Here is an 18,566-nt window from a genome sequence, read left to right as displayed (position 1 = left end):
TTAAAGGCCGGGGGGCAAATGCCCAGTTATGCTGCCGGCAGTGGCCGTGGCTGACACTGCTCTGTGTTCCCAGAGACATGGGAACTCCAGCAGCCTGCTGAGGGTGCTTAGCACCACCAGGTGTCCCTTTTCGCAGCTTAAACAAGGAGCTATCCATTCCCAGTTTTATTCCTCATGGGGAGGCCTTATGCAAGCACTTGACCCACTTTTTAAAAAATGTGTTTTTCATTTATTACAAAAATAATGCAGTTTTGTGTGGAGGGTATAGCTCAGTGGTAAAGCAAGAGCTTGGCATGCACAAGGTCCTGAGTTCAATCCCCAGTACCTCCACTGGAAAAAAAAATGCAGTTTTGGAGGAAAGTTTGGAAAAGACAAAAAATAAAATACAATTGAAATCACCATAATCCTACAAGTCAGATAAACACACTATTAATATTTTGATGAATTTATGTCTAGGCTTTTTTCTTAAGATACATATAAAAATACAGATGTTTACATGTTATACGTAGGTATTTGCACAAAATCAGGATCATACTGCATTGTATACACTGCTTTAGATGTGCTCTTCCCACTTTATTACATGGTGAAATTTTCCATTAATAAATATTTTTTGAAAACATGGCTCTCTAGTTTTCCATCACCTGAACGCTACGAGACTCAGTTTTCACCACTTAAAAAGTAGGCCCCACAATCTCTTTCTCATGCCAGCAGCACCTCAGGCACACGGGCTGCGAGAAACTCCAGCAGCCACAGCATTGGCCCCAGGGCCACACTCCCAGTTCTCTTCCTCTGTGTGGCCACCACAGGGCCAGCACACAGATGGGGGCTGATCCTGGAGGAGCTAGTAGGGGGATGCGTGGCAAAATCGAGCCCCAGGTTCTCAGACCTGGTGCTGGAGCAACAGGAACGTGGCCTGGGATGCCAGGCAGTCCCTTCAGGCTGCAGCAAAAGCCCCATAGCGCCCCAGGATTCACTTCCCACAGACCAGAGTCCTCCCGAACAACAGGGGTCAGTGTTGCGCTGTGAGTAGCTGGACTAGGTGACCAGGCCGCTGCTCTCCAGATTCTGGGCCCCTCTCCTGCCTGGCAGAGTAGGGCCCCATCTTCTGTCTCCCAACCAGGGTCCAGACCAATTATGGGGACCATGACTGTCCCCGCCCCAGGCCTTGGGCTGTCCTGCTGTAGACTGAGGCTAGAGCCCAGGAAACCTCCCAAGACTCCATTACGACTTGTGGGGAGCCAGCCAAGCTTCCAAACCTCCCTCTGCCATATCGTCCTGGGCGACCTGTGCAGTCATGTCACCTGAGCCTGGGCTGACCTCTGTACAGGGTTCTGGTATGGAAACTGAGATAACACCTGTGGACACCCAGAGTGGCACTGGGAAGGCCACTGGCACCGCTAACTCCAAACCTGCTGAGCTTTCCAACCTGCTCGCTGGTCTCCACCTCCCTAGGCTATCAGGGAAAAGCAGAAAGCGACAAGGTCATCACCACGAGTCCATCCTCTCTTGGGGGGCTGGTTGTGCTGAATTCTTCATACACATCCTGTCTTGGCTCTTGTGTAAGCCCTGACATCACTGCTTCACTCAAGCCTCCCCTAACACATGTGACTGATCTGTGAAGGCCACCGTCTGTGCTCATGGGGCACCTAAGCCTCAAGGGAGAGTCTCTTTTGGCAGCTCCATAAGGAACAGTAACTATGTGGTACATCCCAGGCATAAGAAGTCAGAAACCTGGCCAACTGCAGCAGAGGGAGCTCAGCTGAGGGCCGGATCCATTGGCACATGGGAGCCAGAGCTTGGCCAGAAGCCATCATCCCTCAGCAGGCGCTATCCTGGGTCACCAGGGCCAGGAGGCAGCAGGTCACTCCTGCCTCATCCAGATTTCTACTCAAGATAGAAAAGCCCAGCCCAGTGGACTCTCAATGATCTGAGTGACCCAATCCGCAGAAAGCTGTTTAGTGGCTAAAGGGCTCAGTCCCTGCTCAGTTTTCAGCAGGTCAGGGTTCCTCTGAGGCCACCTGGCCGACCAGTCCACGGAGGGGGAGCAGAGAGAAGCCAGCCCAACTTGAGCTCCAGGCAGTGGCTACACTCAGGGAGAGACTGTGAGCTCAGTGTGGGTGCGACCATGTGCCTCATCAGTGGTCAACAAACTTTCTGCAAAGGTTCAGATGGTAAATATTTTAGGCTTTGGGACTGTGTTGGTTAATTTTATATGTCAACAGGCTAGGCCATGATATCCACTTTTTAGCCAAACACCACGCTAAATGCTGCAGTGAAGGTACTTTTCAGATGTGAGGGACATTTAAATCAGGAGACTTGGAGTAAAGCACCTGATGCTCTATAATGTGGGTCAGCCTCATCCAATCAGTTGAAGACCTTAAGAAAGACTGCGGTCACCTGAGGGAAGAGGAATTCTGCCTCCAGACGGCCTCTGGACTCAAGCTTCAACATCAACTATTTCCTGGGGCTCCGGCCTGCAGGCCTGCCCCACTGATGTTAGACTTGTCAGCCCCCACAACTGCAGAGCCAATTCTGTAAAATAAATCTCTCCCTATATATACATACAGGCATGCTTCCTACTGGTTCTGTTTCTATGGAGAACTCTAATACAGGGACCACATGGTGTCTGTCACTGATTACTCAACTCTGCCACTGCGGTGAGGAAGCAGCCACAGACAATACGTAAATAGATGGGTGTGGCTCCGTTCTAATTAACTTTATTCACAAAAATAGGGAGTGGGCTGTTCACAAAAATAAGGAGCTCGCCCCTCTGTCTCCTGACAAGTAAGTACAGTACCTGGCATGGAGAAGGCACTTCAAGTTATAAAATACCACTTAAAAAAATCTGTAGAATGAATGTGAGCAAACAAATGAATCATCGAGACTGAGAAGCACAGCTGCGGCTGCAGGACTGGCCAGCACGGTTAGGGAGAGAGGCACTGAGGACAGGGACTCTTCCACTGTCACTGATTTCCACTGTCTTGACAATGGTCTGACAAGGGTATCTGCCTGAATATACCACCTGGCATCTCATCGCTCAAGGGAGGAAAGAAAAGCTGTGCCCTGTTCCTTCACCCACCTGTCTTAGCTTTAGATGCGACCTCTCACAACTCTCAGGAACTACCTGGAAGCAGCTGTACCAAAACTAGAATTTACTTTATTAGAAGAAAATGTCTAAGAGCCACACTGTTGGGTGCAGGAGGGGCCCTGGCAGCAAAGGCTGTGCACAGCCGTACACAGTGTGCACCCCAAGGCCCACGGCCACACCTGGGGAAGAGGCAGGGCGAGGCCAGGCCCTGCCTGCAGAGGAGCTGCCCCACACTGACCCTGAGGAAGGGCCAGGACACAAAGCCCTGCTTGCTGCAAACAGGACCCCTCGGGTGCCGGTTCCCTGGGGCTGACAGCCCGACCTCTCACACGTACTCCCCACAGTCGGAGATGATCACCTTCTGCTTGGGCTTCCCATCCTTGCTGCCCTGGGCCTTCGTGGGCGGAACAGAAGAGGAGTAATCAAGGGAGGGAGGATGGAGAGTAAAGGGCGGCTCAGAGATACCCGGTCCCCCTGCCCATGCCCATCCTGAGCAGCAGCAGCCGAGGCCGCAGAGCCCTCGCTCCTGCTCTCCCACATGGCTGTGCACCCAGGGCCCAGGCGGCCACCCACCTCAATCTGCCGCAAGACGTCCAGGCCTTCTGTCACCTCCCCAAACACCACGTGCTTGCCATCCAGCCAATCTGTCTTGTCACACGTCAGGAAGAACTGGGAGCCGTTGGTGTTTGGGCCAGAGTTGGCCATGGAGAGCAGGCCTGGGGGAGAGAACGACCAGGTCGGCTCCCTCCACCCTGCTCCCGGCCCTCAGAGGATGGCTGGCAGCAGAGGCAGGAGTGTAAATGCTGCCGGGAGGTGGAATGAGATGAGGGCTGGGAACTGGCTGCTGGCATCTTTGATAAGAGTGGTTTCAATGGACAGAAGTCTATCTAGAGGAGGGTAGAGAGAGCGGAAGGCAGGGAGTCTACATAATTTTTTCAAGAAGTTTTGCTTAAAAAGGGGACCAGAGGCATGGGTGTTAGTTGAGGGGAGAAATGAGTCAAAGGATGTTTTTGAAAGATTGATAATGCATGCTGCTAGGCTGATCTAGCAGAGCAGGGGGAATGCATCACACAAGGCAGTGGGGGCACGACTGTGGAAGCCAGGTTCCTAGGGAGGGGAGAAGGGAAGAGGTCCAGGCCACGAGCAGAGGGGAGACAGCTCAGCCCCTGCACTTGGGGGGAAGTCAGAGCAGGCAGGCGTGGACAGATGCAGGGGGCCAAGCATCAGAGGAGGCAGAGGGCGACGTGGAGGCTTCGGGAAGGAAGGGAATTGTCATCTCTGATTGGGACTGAGCGTTCCCTAGGGAGCTCTATCTAGTAGGCTGCCAAGGGCCCTGAAGAGCTGCGGTCATAGATCTCAGTACAGTTCTGTTTTCTCTAGTTGCTGGGAGACCAAACACTGAGAAAGTCTGACAGAGGGAGGTGGGCAGTGGGGTTGAGGGAAGGAGAGGGCTTACAATGGCCGACCACAGACTCCAAGCTAGGCTGACAGGGAGTGCAGACACGGTGGAGGAATGGGCAGTATATGAATGCAAACCAGCTCACTCCACTTAAGCCAGGCTGAACACTTCTCCTCTGCTCACCGGGTGGGTCTCCTCCAGACCCCCACCCCTCAGCCAGAACCACAGCCCGTCACTGCCCTGCGCAGCCATCTTGCCCCAGCCCGGCCTGCTCGTCCTCACCAGCTGAGCAGGTCCCACCTGGTCCTGTGTGTTTGAGGATAAAGTTCTCATCATCAAACTTCTTCCCGTAGATGGACTTGCCCCCGGTGCCACTTGTGGTTGGTGAAGTCACCGCCCTGGCACATGAACTGGGGGATGATGCGGTGGAAGCTGCTCCCCTTGAAGCCAAAGCCCTTCTCGTGGGTGCACAGGCAGCGGAAATTCTCTGGGGTCCAGAAAGGAAAAGGTGCTTGGGTTAAAAACAAAAAACCCCTTTCTCTAGACTCTGAAAAACTGTTATATTTGTTTAATGTTTACATTTTCATCTAAAAATATGACATGCTCATTATAAAACTCTGAAATACTGACATCATGAAGGACTAGAAGGGATTCTGGTTAAAGAAAGAGGACCAAATACATGCATTCTAGCCCTGCTCCACACTGAACAGGTGGTAAAGCAATTATTTAAAAGAAAAAACAAACAGGATCTTTGAAGAAAACACAAGGGCAACTCTTTGCGACTTTGGATTTGGAAATGGTTTCTTAATTATGACATCAGCAAAGTGAAAAGGCGGCTCAGGGAATGTGAGAAAATATTTGTAAATCATATCTGATAAGAGTTTAACATTCAGAACATACAATGAACGCACACAACTCAAAAACAAAGAGATAAACAACTCAGTAAATAAATAGGCAAAAGATTTGAATAGATATTTCTCCAAAGAAGATACACAAATGGCCCCAAGCACATGAAAAGATGCTCCATCTTATTAGTCTCTACGGAAATCCAACTCAAAACCAGAATGAGATCCCACTTCACATCTGCTAGGCTGGCTATAATAAACAGAAAGAAGTGTTGGTGAGGATGTAGAGAAACTGGAACTCTCATAGCTTGCTGGTGGGAATGTAAAATGGTGCAGCCACTGTAGAAAAGTTTCGTGGAATCTCAAAAAGTTCAACTAGAATTACCATATGACCCAGTATTTCTTAGGTAGATATCCCAAATATTTGAAAACAGCAATTTAAACACATTTGTACACAAATGTCTACAGCAGCATTATTCACAATAGCCAGAAAGTGGAAACAATGTTCAAGTGCCCATCAACACACGAACTGACAAACAAAACCTGAACTATCCAAACAGAATATTATCCAGCCACAAAAACAAGCGAAACATTGATACATAGATGACCCTTGAAAACATGATGCTAAGTGAAATAATCCAGACACAAAAGGACAACTACTGTATGATTCCATTTATGTGAAATACCCAGAATAGCAAATTTAGAAAGACGGAAAGTAGATTAGACATTACCAGGGGCTGTGGGGGAGGAAAATGGGGAGTTATTGTTTAATGGTTACCGAGTTTCTGTTGGGAGTGATGAAGAAATATTGAAATTTTGAAAATAGATAGTGGTGATAATTGTACAACATTGTGAATGCAATTAATGCCAGTAAATTGTACACTTAAAAAAATGGATTTAAAAGGACCAAAAAAAGAGAGAGAGCAAGAGAAGAGAAACAGTAACAAAAACTTTTGAAACAAAAGACAGACAGACAAGCCATAACTGATACAGTAGACCTAAGAAAGCTAAGTCAAGCTGGTAAAGCCAAGAAACAACTGGATTTATGTTGCAGAAATGTCAAAAGCTCAAGGGTGAAGATAGTTCTAAAAACAGTAAATCCGATTGAAAGCCTATTTAAGAAAACAACTAGCCCCCAGATCCTCACCGTTTCCTGGCCCTGGCTGCTGGCTGGAGGTCTCCTCTCTGCTAGTTAAAGCGGGGGGGAGGGGGCCTCTGGTCTGGGATGCACTACACACAGCTGAGGGCTGAGGTACCAGAATGACAAAAGGAGATTAAGTGGGTAGCAATTATAATTGCTCCCAGCCCTGCCACCCCCGCCAGATGGCAAACAACTGGACACAGGACAACTAGCAAAAGACAGGAGTCTTCTCTGTAGACTCTGCTCTGTCCAAAGGACTATAATTTCCAAGCAGATTTTTAGGGCCCTATTCTTAAATATAAAGAAGGTATCTAATGTGAAAACCAAAGACCAAAACAAACAGATCAACAGCAAAGCAAAGTAAAGCAAAGCAAAGCAAAACAAAACACCCCAGAAAAAGGTAACTTGAAACATCAGCTGTATAGGAAGAAGACACTTTAGTAATATCCCCAAATGAAATGATAGTGCATGTATGAAGTAAGCACAGGATGCTATAAGAAAGAACATTTGGAAAGGTTCCAGAAAGAGAGAAGAGAGAAATCCGAAGGGATAAAAGCAAAGAAATAACCCAAGGAAATTTTCCCAAACCAAAGGATAGGACCGTCCTGATTGATGAGTGTGGTAGGCAGAAGAATGGCTCCCCAATGATGTCCACGTCCCAACCTCTGGAACCTGAGAATATGTTATGCTATACTTGGTAAAAGGTATTTTGCAGAAGTGATTAAGGTTATGAGATGGGGAGAGTAGCCTAGATTATCCAGATAGGCCTAATAAAACCACAAGCCTATGACCAGAGAACTTTTCCCAGCTAAAGTCAGAGAGAGAAGTGGATGGAAGGGGAATCAGGAGATTTAAAACATGAGAAGGAACTGGATCTACCACTGCTGACTTTGAAAATATATAAAGGGAGTCACAAGCCTCTAGAAGCTGGGAACAGCCCTCAGCTGACAGTCAACAAGGTAATGGGTACCTCAGTCTATACATGCAGGAAATTGAATTCTACCCACAATGTGACTGTCTCTGGAAACAGATCCTCTCCTACAGCTTCCAGTAAGGAATGCAGCAACCCAGCCACCATCTTCACTTTAGTCTGGAGAGACCCGTGTTGGACTTCTGGCCTCCAGAACAGTAAGATAATAAATGTGTGTTTGTAAGCTGCTGAGTCTGTGATAATCTGTTACAGCAGCAAGAGAGAACTAGTACACCAGGGCCCACTGACTATCCAGCGTGATGATGGAATATCTACTCCAAAGGCACACTGCTTCAGAGCCCAGAACAAAGAGACCCTCCAAGCCTCTAGACCAGCGTTATCTAACAGCTATTAAGCACTTGGACAGTGTAACTGAGGAAATGAACTTTAATTTTACTTAACTTGAATTAAATAGTCACATGTAGCTAGTGGCTACCATACTGGATACCTCAGCTCTAGACAGGAAAAGAAAAAGTAAGTTTCTATAAAGGCCCAAGAATCAGAATGACATCAGACTTTTCTAGAATTCTACACCCAGATTATCAAATGGGAAAGTAGATATTTTCACACATCAACCTCAAAAAACTTACCCCCCAAACTCTTTTCTCCAGAAGCTACAGAAGTATGCCCTCTACTGAAATGAGTCAATAAACCAAAAAAAAAAAGAAAAAAAAAATTCCCCCAAGGTTCCAACATAAGAGGTGAAAATAGGAAACCCTATGACAATAGCTAAGAAGTGGGCCTAGAAAGCAACTGGAGGAGGTCAGACGGCTCCAAGGAGGAGCTTCTGTAAGAAAGTGAAACTGACAGAATATCTGCTGTGTTTGAACACAATGAGAGATTTACACAGGCAGGAGAATTTGGGAGAGAATCAGGATTAAATGCATAGAAGACTAAGCAAATGTGAAAACAAGGTAATTATGAATTCCAGGGAAAATGAAATGCTATGCATGAAAGGAAGTTATCACAGTATGATGCTTATATAGTTAAAATAACCTATATCTTAACCAAAATTATGGTTAACAATATAAGGAAGATGGAGGAGCAGGAAAGATGATTTAAAAAGCTAACTCTCTGTCCTCTAAAGCCAATAGATAACGTCTAAAATGAAAAAACCAGGTTGGGAAAGCTGGACAGCTGCATGTAAATCAATGAAGTTAGAACACGTTCTCACACCATATACAAAAATAAACTCAAAATGGCTTAAAGACTTCAACACAAGACAAGACACCACAAACCTCCTAGAAGGGAACAAAGATAAAACACTCTCTGATATAAATCACAGCAATGTTCTCCTAGGGCAGTATACAGAGGCAATATAGATAAAAGCAAAAATAAACAAATGGGACCTCATTAAACTTACAAGCTTTTGCACAGCAAAGGAAACCATAAATAAAATGAAAAGACAACCTATGGAGTGGGAGGAAATATTATTTGCAAGCAATGTGACTGACAAGGGCGTAACTTCCAGAATATACAAACAGCTTACACAACAACAACAAAAAAATGACCCAATCCAAAAATAGGCAGAAGACCTAAACATTTCTCCATCAAAGACATACAAATGGCCAACAGCACATGAAAAAATGCTCAATATTGCTAATTATCAGAGAAATGCAAATCAAAACCACAATGAGCTGTATCACCTCACACCAGTCAGAATGGCCATCATTCAAAAATCCACATATGATAAATGTTAGAGAGAGTGTGGAAAAAGGAACTCTCCTACACTGTTGGTGGGAATGTAGTTTGGTGAAGCCATTATGGAAAACAGTATGGAGGTTCTTTAAAAAGGTAAAAATAGACTTATCCTATGATCCAGTAAGTATACCTCCTGAGTATATATCTGGAGGAAACTATAATTTGAAAAGATACATGCACCCTAATGTTCATAGCATCCCTATTTACAATAGCCAAGACATGGAACTAACCTAAATGTCCATCAACAGATGACTGGATAAACAAGTTGTGGTATACACATACAATGGAATACTAGTCAGCCATAAAAAATAATAAAGTAATGCCATTTGCAGCAACATGAATGGACCTGGAGATCGTCACTCTAAGTGAAGCAAGCCAGAAAGAGAAAGAAAAATACCATATGCTATCACTTACATGTGGAATATTAAAAAAAGAAAAAAAAAGGCACACAAATGAACTTATTTATAAAATGGAGACAGACTCACAGACACAGAAAACAAACTTATGGTTACTGGGAGGAAAGGGAGTGTGAAGGGATAAATTGGAAGTCAGGATTTGCAGATACTAACTACTATACACAACAAGGTCCTACTGTATAGCACAGGGGACAGGTATACATATAGAAGTACATTCAATAACTTGTAATGGCCTATAATGAAAAAGAATATGAAAAGAAATACTCATACATATGTTTATATATATATGAATCATTATGCTGTATACTAGAAATTAATACAACATTGTAAACTGACTATACTTCAATAAAAAAAAGAAATTAAAAAAAAAATACAAAATAGCAATATAAATCTGTTATTGACCAATATGGATGTAAAAACCAAAAGAATCAGCTAAGAGTTGGAAGTGGCTGCCCCTGAGAAGCAGCAAGTGTTGGTGGTGGGGCAGGGTGGGAGGACAGCCTGGGGGCACCACTGTTTTGCAAAACAAGCTTTGTGAAATTAACATTTTAAACTATATGTCTATATAATAAAATCTAGATTAAAATAGAAAAAATACTCAAGAAACTGTTAGTTAACAGTAGTTATTTCTGAAGAGTAGGGCTAGATGTGGAGAAAAGAAGAAGACTTAAGTTTTCAATTATTGCCTTCAATATTGTTGGAATATATATACATATGTCTGTGGTACTTTTCTTTTTGAACCATGAATGCATGTTCACTTGTACTAAAGAAAAAACAATTATTTAAAACTAGTAAACCAGCAATTATAAAGCTTCAAAAATGCCTGCTCTGACTCATCTGTTACTGGATCCCAGAATCTGAGATGCCACAAATGAACTCAGATCAGAAACAATGTCAAAGACACAAGAACTGAAGCACTGAGACTTTGGGAAGGCTCAAAGCTCGGCCACCAGCTTCCCAGCCGACCTGACAGAGTCCTGCTCACCTGCTGTCATGGGAACGACGTCTGAACGCAGGAGCATTTGGATGCGGCCAGCTGGCTTGTTTCCGATCTTAATGTCCATGTACACCTGAGGGTTTGACCGGGCCTTTTTGACAGGGGGCTCTCCCTAGACGCAGGAGAAATGGCCAGGTTAGAGAGAACTCCCTGACTCCCCGAGAAGAAGAGCGAGTCTTCTTCTGAGTTCACATCCAGAACCCCACTGCAGTGAGCAGGCTGAACAAGGTGCTGACAGGGGAGGCCTTGGGCCCTGATGGGCTGCAGAAGGCTGGAGGCCACGGCCACGGCTCCCAGCTGGACATCTAGGGACAGGAGACCTCAGCACCATCTAGCGGGAGCCCCAGACCACGGGCACGTTACTCATCACTCCCTTGGCCACGCCACCTTCACCCTCCCCGCAGTCACAGAACGGCACTTTTCTGGCTACAACACACAACTCTCAACATCTTCAAACCCCCCTCAAGCCCTCCCACCTTAGTCCAGTTAAACAGACCCATCTCTGTAGCACCATCCCCTCTGTCTAGAGTGCTCAGCCCTGCACAGCCACAGGCTGGCTGCAATGGAAGCAGGGACGGCCTAAGTGCTCAGAAGACAATGGGGGACGTTGGGGCCTTGCTTTGTGCTACAGCTGGGTGAGGCTGAGCAGAGAAGACATTAATACAGCTGTCACATTTGCACCAAAGAGAAAAGTCAAGTGTTCTTAACTTGTTTGTGGTTCAGCTTAACAAACGCGCTGAGGAATCACGCTAGCACTGAGGATTTGACTACTATCTGCCGCTAACAAGAGCAGTCACATAGCAGTAGCAGCAAGTACTGACGTAGCACTTGCCATGTACAGGGTACTATTCTGAACGTCTTATGTACATCAGCTCATTTAATTTTTACAACCAGCTGCGAGATCATTGCTATCATCGTCCCCATTTTATAGATGGGGAAACTGAGGTACAATGAAGTTCAATAACTGCCCAAGATCACAGAGGTGGTAACCGGTGAAGCTGGAATTTAAACCTAAACCACCCTCCTCAAGTCCTTGTTCTTAATCACATTACCCCACCTCACATTTTACATTTTTATTAATAAGATGTATAACACGGGGCCCTTACACTCACAGAATTTACAGCAATAAGCCCTTGAGTACCCTACACAAAAGCCAAGACACACCAGGAAATACAAAGACTGGTTTTACCAAGAGTGTTAAGTGGGGACTGCAATATGGAGAGGTGGGCAGAGTCAGGGCCTTGGAGAGTCCCCCTGGAACTTCCTCCCATGGGACAGGAGCTGGGCAGCCACTGAAAAGTTCTCAGCAGGAGAGTTAGCTGACCAGTCTTGTGTCTTAAAAACATCATTCTAGCTGCCTTTATGAAAGACTGGAGGAGAGCAAGACTGCAGCCAGAAGACTAGTTAGGAAGCTATTGCAATTATCCAAATGGAACGAGAAGTTACATTGGGACGAGAAGTTACACTGGGACGAGAAGTTATACTGGGACGATGCAGTAACTTGGGGAGGGCGATTCAAGGAATATTTAGGAGAACAACTTGGTAGAGTATGATGTGCCAGCTCTATTTTAAAGAGGGGTCTAGGGTGACTTAGGGTTACTCCACTGACCATGACGGCTATTATGTGCTCTGCTTTGCATCCAGCCTGGGTCAGTGTGGATGGATGGTGGCAAGTTGGTGAGCTTGAGAGCCCAGGAAGAACAGGATTAGAGAAGGGAGGGCATCCATTTTAGGCAGCTTTAAGCTGCCTGTGAAATTTACACAGCAGAAATGTCTGAACCTCAGGACCAGAGACAGAGGCCAGGAGAGTCAACAGCACAGGAGAAGCTAATAAAAATCAGTGACTGCTACTGTTTCAGCCAGGAGGGGAGAGAGAAGTGCCAGGAGCCAAGAAAGAAATCCCGAAGAACAACACTTACAGGGAAGGGAGGGATAGCCCGAGAGGCAACAGCTAGAGAGGGATGCTGCGAATCAGGACAAAGGGCCAGGGCAGGTTCTCAGGAAGGGAGAACCTTAAACCTGTGCACTGGAGGCTGTAGGAGGGGGAATGACCTCCTCCTTCGTCAGGACAGGAACAGGAAGACAGGGAGCCTGGTGCCCGATGTTCCAGTGAAGGAGGGCTGATCAGGAGGGGTGCAGAGGTGCCCTCACTGCCCTCCCTGGCCTCAGGCTTCCTCATCATCAGCGGCAATCACAGAGCAGAGCTCAGAAGCTCCTCACACAGAGCACAAGGACAAGGGGCCTAAAGCCTCCCTTTAGTTCACTCAATACCACTTTCACCAAAACACTAAAAGTTCATTTCTTCATTCTCTCTGCTTCTGTATATATACTTGCAAATTCCCATAAAACCCTAAAAAACAAAGTCTCCTGTGGGCAGTGCTGGCCTGCAACCTCACCTCCTGGGTTTCCACTTTGGGAGGCTCTGACCCTTCTTCTTCTTTATTTTCTTCAAGAGTCTTCCCAGAAAACTTCTTCAACCAGTCATCATCTGACCAAACTGAAAGGGAAGAAGCAAGCAAATGTCAAATTCAAGCTAACAGCCAACTGCTAAGTAGCTGCTTTGGTCAGCAAAGTAGAACATATTCTGTGGCTCTCTCGGCCAGAGGACTCCGCTTCAGAACTCCCAAGGGTGAGAAGAGTTCCCCCCAGGACTGCCAGCCCGGAAGTCCAGCTCTCAGCAGGACTAAGTGAAAAAGCTCTGCCCCAAGGAAAGGCGCAGCCTTTGCCAGTTCTGGCCCGATGGAACCACCCCAAGAATAAGTGTGGAGAAAACTGGGACAGATAAGAGATCAGGCAGGTTTCTCTCATAATGGAAATAATTACCTGGCTTTGTTAAGGAAACTCACACTCTTTCTATTTCCCTACAAAGGTGGTACATGCCCTTTGCCAATGCAAACCATCCCTGCTACTCCTGTCCACCAGAGCAGCATTCAGCTCTTACTTCCAAGAAAACAGGGACAGAAAGGCAACCAAGGCCAAACTGGAGGATGTGATGGGGAATCTGTGTTGCTCCCACTCACCTGGTCTGGAAGAGCCTTCCTTAATCCTCATTGGTTTTGCCAAATTGACACGAATAGTCCGTCCAAAGAGCTCAGATTCATTCTGAAAAGATTGAAAATCCAGTTGTTTTAACTGCTAGGTTAAAAGAAAGTCAGACAACTTTCTGTTTACTTTCTGTTTATCTGAGACAAGCTCACGCTCTGTTCTCCCTTCACCCCTAAGCCTCTAACAGCAAGCTCTGCACCCACCGCAAAGCAGCCTGTGGGCTGCAGGGATTTCCTCCCTGGAGCCATCACACACCTCCTCTCTTTCCATACCAGCAAAGATCTGTGCTACCAAAGTGCCTCTCGGTTCAGAGCACTCTGAAATTACACGAAGAAATGCACTTTCCAAGTACCTGAGTTCATCTTCAAAAGTCCACATCAACTTTGAAATGGTGAGAAATGATCTTTCTCTCTGAAAGGCGTATGTTTGGTAACAGAGAACAGAAATAAAGGAAAACCTTATTGTCCAAAGAAAACTGGTACCAGGAAAGGTCACTTAATGTGAATTCACTTAAGGCAGTGAAGAAAATTTCACAGTAAAAAGTGAAGGGAAAAAAAGTTGACTGGGACTTTATCATGATGAAACTAAAAACAATGAAAATAAATTCCTTATAGTTAAAATTCAGGTTTAACCATGCACTAATTTGTAGGTCAAAGATGTAATTTCCTAAGAAAACACTATCAGTATGATATGGTTATCTTTGCACTTCTTACCTGAAGTGAAAGTCTTAAGTATCTCAAAGAGGGCATAAACACTCAAGAGCTTCATCATTTCCCCCAAGGATCTCTCCAGGCTATTCCAATCTTTTGCATCAGTAGCACACCCTATTATTATCCCTCTTGAATTTCTCTTCTCAGTTGTTAACTGGTCCAACACTTTATGAAATCCTGCCTCTTTTGCAAAATATGCAATTTCACTGTGCAATCAATTTGCATGGTGCCTGCAATTTACTATCCTAGACACAGGCAGCCAGTGAGAGACTGGCCAACAAGGAAGGTTAGGATTTACATTATTGTCAAATGGGAAAGGATGTTTGAGTTAGGACAATTTTATAAGTGATCAATTCATGGCCAATATTTCCACATGATGATAATTTCTACTTCCCCATTCAATCACAATTGTAACTTTGGGGGTTCAGCAAATCAGTGTATGAATTAGAACCCTCTGTACCACCCAAAAGCAACTTCACTAAGAATGAGGATTCACAGCCATACCATGTTGTCGATAGCTGCTGCGGCATCCTGCCAAGGAAAGACAAAGCACAAGTTTAGGCTTGCAGCCAAATGCCTCTTGTGGTGTCTAAACACAAACCCACTAGTTAAAAAAAAAAAAAAAAAACCCAAAAACAACCCCCCTCCCCCCTCAAATAAACCCAACAGGAAAAGGTCACGTCTATACTCCCTGCCTAGATTGTATCTGTCTAACAAAGAGCACTTCTTGGTGACTTCAGCACAGCTATTTGCCATCTCGTGGAAGGCAAGGAAACAATCACCAGCACTGCCAGGCAAGAATGCTCAGTGAGCAGAGCTGCAGGAGCTCCGCGGAGCAAGAGGGGCATGACCTGACAGGTCTGCAATGTTTAACCACCGTCTACAATTTGATTATGTGAGGGAAGCTTTCCTTCAAATAGCGCTTCTTGTCTCTCTGGAAGCATCAACAAGAGGCCCAGAAACCCAACCAAATGGAGGACAGCTCCCTTTGTAATCAGTAACAATAATAACACAACCCAAAGACTTAACATAGGTAACAGAAAGTTCTCACCTCTGCCAACTCAAATTCAACAAAAGCAAATCCTCGGTGCTTTTCTGAGAAAAAGGCAAACAAAACCAAGCAATTACCACGTGGGGCAATGGGAAGAAACAGGTGGTCAGAAGGAAAGTGAAGTCAGTCACGTTCCATATCCATTCACTAGACACTCTACCCAATCACTGCTTAGGAGGAAGGAATCTCATTCTTGGATTCTTCCTAGTTTAAACAACATTTCAAGCAATATCAAACTGTTTTGTAGTAAACAAAGTTAAGTAATGAACTATACTTTTAATCTTTAAAATATGCATGTAATTCTTCTATCAAAACCAAATTAAAACCTTAACTTTTGCATGCAAGGCAGCTAGAAAAATGAAGTCATTTAACCTAACAATTATTCACTCCAAATACACATTTTGAGCATCAGCTGTGCATAAAGCATGAATACTAAAGCCTGGATAAGGATGCTCAGTCTTTATCCTTCGCAAAACACTAATCTAACTAGAAAGGCCAAGTGCACAACAGCATTAGTTTAATTAACCAATTAACCTTAGTGAGCCAATATAACCTTATCATTTTTATACATACAAAGATCCGAGGGAGATTAAAAACCTTTTTAACAATCATATGCAAGGGTGATGATAGAGCTGGACCTAAAACGCCAATTTCAAAAATGATGACAAATGTAGAATAGAAAACTGAACTGTAACTGTGATACTAATTGAAGAAAAACTTACCTAGGTATGCAGAGGCTAAAGCCCCATTGTGGGGGCTGGGCTTTCCTGCTGCCCTGTTTAATAGCACAGCTACCAAGAAGGGAGCAGGTGCAGTGGGGTACCCAGCAGGTAGTTTGAAACAACAGATCTCCATGTAGCTTAAAACTTGTCTTCCTACTGGCTAAATGGAAAGTTTGTCTTATCTCAACTGCAACAGATAGGACTCTCCGCAAAGCATGTTACACATGCTTATAACTGTAAGCCTCAGAACATTCCTTCTGCATCACTTCTGATCACTGTCATGCTGCTTGATGCATATTTAGAATGCACTGATATGACTTTTAAAAAAACTTCCTAGCAGGATTATGAGCATGAGACAAAACACTAAAAAACACTTACCTGTTTCATAATCAAGAGGAATCTGGATATCTGTGATGTCTCCAAAAGGGATAAAAGCAGCATGAAGAACTTTGTCATCCACCTCCTCTGCGAGTCCACCTGCAAAGAAGCCCAGGGTCTTCTGAGCCACTGTCCTCCATTCTCCTGGGAAGTCCCTGCAGTTCAGTTAGCACGCTATAGCCAAGGGGAGGGGTCTTTCCATCCAGTCCTTTGGGTCCATAAATAGTCCTCTCATCGGCTCTGTCATGCCTTCTTATGAAGCACACTCCTTTCTTCGCCCTTCTTTCAGACCCTGATCTAGCCCCAGGGATTACTGCAATAGCTTCAAAACTGACGTCCCCCTCCTCCACAAAGCCAACTAGAAAGATCCTGGGAATGTGCATTTTAACCCATCGCTTCCCTGCTGAAACTACTTCAAAGGTTTCCCACTGTCCTCAGGATAAAGTACAAACTACTTAGCAGTGGACACAAGTCTCTTCATAGGCCTTGTCCATCTCTTCAGCCTCTTACCCTTTGCTTTCTCGAAAAATGACACACTTGCCTCCAAGTGTCAGTCTATTTTACACCTGGGCTTTTGCGCCTGCTGCTCCCTTTCAGTAACACACTTGCCCCTATTTTGGCCACCTGGCTAACTCCGGCTCATCAGCTCCAACGTCACCGCATCCTGAAAGCTAGCTCTCACCTCTCCAGCTGAAGGGGTCATTTCTCCCCGCTCCCAGGCCCATGTCACCATTGTCCGTCCCCACCAAAGCTCTCATCAAACGGTACTATTGAAGTTACTCCCACTTATACCCGGCTAGTGGGTAAAAATTCTTTCCTTCGCAGCAACATTGGGGGCTGAACCATCGCTGCAGTTAATGTAAAGTGAATGGGCGAGAGAATTCAGAGGTTCCTAATATTCCTCTACCAATGCTCCGGGCCCAGGAAGTGAAGAGGTTCCTGTTAGTTTAAAGGGCTTGGAAGAGAGTTGCAATCATCATTACACCTCCGGCTCGGAACCCGAGGGAAAGCAATACTGCCATAGATGCGGCCTAAACAGCTGCTCGCCGCCCCCTCCGTCCGGGGACCTGTCTAGCTCCACGCCACGACCCACTCGCGGCCCTGTTCGCCCAGACTCCACCTAGCGCCTGCTCACCGACGTACAGCACTCGCTTAGTAGTAGCCATCTTGCTCCCGCGCTCTTCCGCCGGAAGCCTGTGCTCGGCTCGCCCCCTACTCCACGGCCCCGCCCCAGCGCCCGGGCGCTCACAGACCGCCCACCTCCGCCCGGCCCGCCTCCGGCTCCCAGAAAGTGGCGGTTGTCGCACAGGTGCCTCGTGGTGGGTGAAGGGACCGGGTCCTATCGCGTCCTGGGGCGGAAAACAGTGCTCTGAAAATCAGCTGTGGTCTGCAAATAATAGTTACTACCAGTAAACTACGGTCTGCAGGGCACGGTCGCGCGTCTCTTTTTGGGCAACCCGGGAGCTACGAATGGTTTTTACGTTTTTAAATAGCTGGGGGAAAAAAACCGAAACAAAAATAATATTTCATGACATGTGAAAATTATATGAAATTCAAATTTCATTCAAAAATATTAATTGGAACCCAGTGATGCTCATTCCTCTAAGTATTTATTGCTTTCAGGCTGCAAAGACAGACCTAGGGCCTGCAAAGCTTGAAATATTTACATCTGGCTCTTTAGGAAAAATGCCAACACTTGGAATAAACCAACTAATACATATATCACAGATTGACATCAGTGGTACAAAAATAATGGAGCCACCTATTTTAGATACAGCAGTGGGTTAGGACCTCCCTAAGGTCACATTTAAGCTGAAACCAGGAGAAAGAGGAATCAGAGAGAGAAGGAAGCGGGGAAAAAGGGTTTCAGGGAAAGAAGACAGCTTCTGCATGTCCAAGGAATTGAACTACCAGAGCATGAGGGTTGGAGAAGGGGAGGGGAGGGAACATCAGCCAGGAAAGGTGGGCAGGGGTCACAGGAAGTGGGGCCCTGTCAACCATGTGGAGGATGTGAGGGTTTTGAGAAGCTATTGAAGGTTGTGATGGGGAGTTACATGGTTACATTTGTATTTTAAAATAGCGCTCTGACCACTATGGCCAGAA

At 45.7% G+C, this 18,566-nt stretch overlaps 1 protein-coding gene across 1 annotated transcript; it reads right to left on the bottom strand.

The window, feature by feature from the left end:
• Positions 1-429: 429 nt before the first annotated feature.
• PPIE (peptidylprolyl isomerase E) lies at positions 430-17,668 on the bottom strand. Its single transcript, XM_006188023.3, is given in 11 exon segments — positions 430-3,482; positions 3,662-3,804; positions 4,788-4,863; positions 4,865-4,974; positions 10,546-10,669; positions 12,954-13,054; positions 13,578-13,659; positions 14,817-14,843; positions 15,364-15,407; positions 16,464-16,562; positions 17,599-17,668. Coding segments are annotated over 11 exon segments (906 nt in total). The 5' UTR covers positions 17,630-17,668; the 3' UTR covers positions 430-3,413.
• Between the last annotated feature and the right edge of the window lie 898 nt (positions 17,669-18,566).

This window comes from Camelus ferus, chromosome 13 (genome assembly GCF_009834535.1).
Source record: "Camelus ferus isolate YT-003-E chromosome 13, BCGSAC_Cfer_1.0, whole genome shotgun sequence".
NCBI lineage: Eukaryota > Metazoa > Chordata > Mammalia > Artiodactyla > Camelidae > Camelus > Camelus ferus.
The sequence above is the reverse complement of the archived record's forward strand: the minus strand, read 5'-3'. Positions and strand labels throughout refer to the sequence as shown.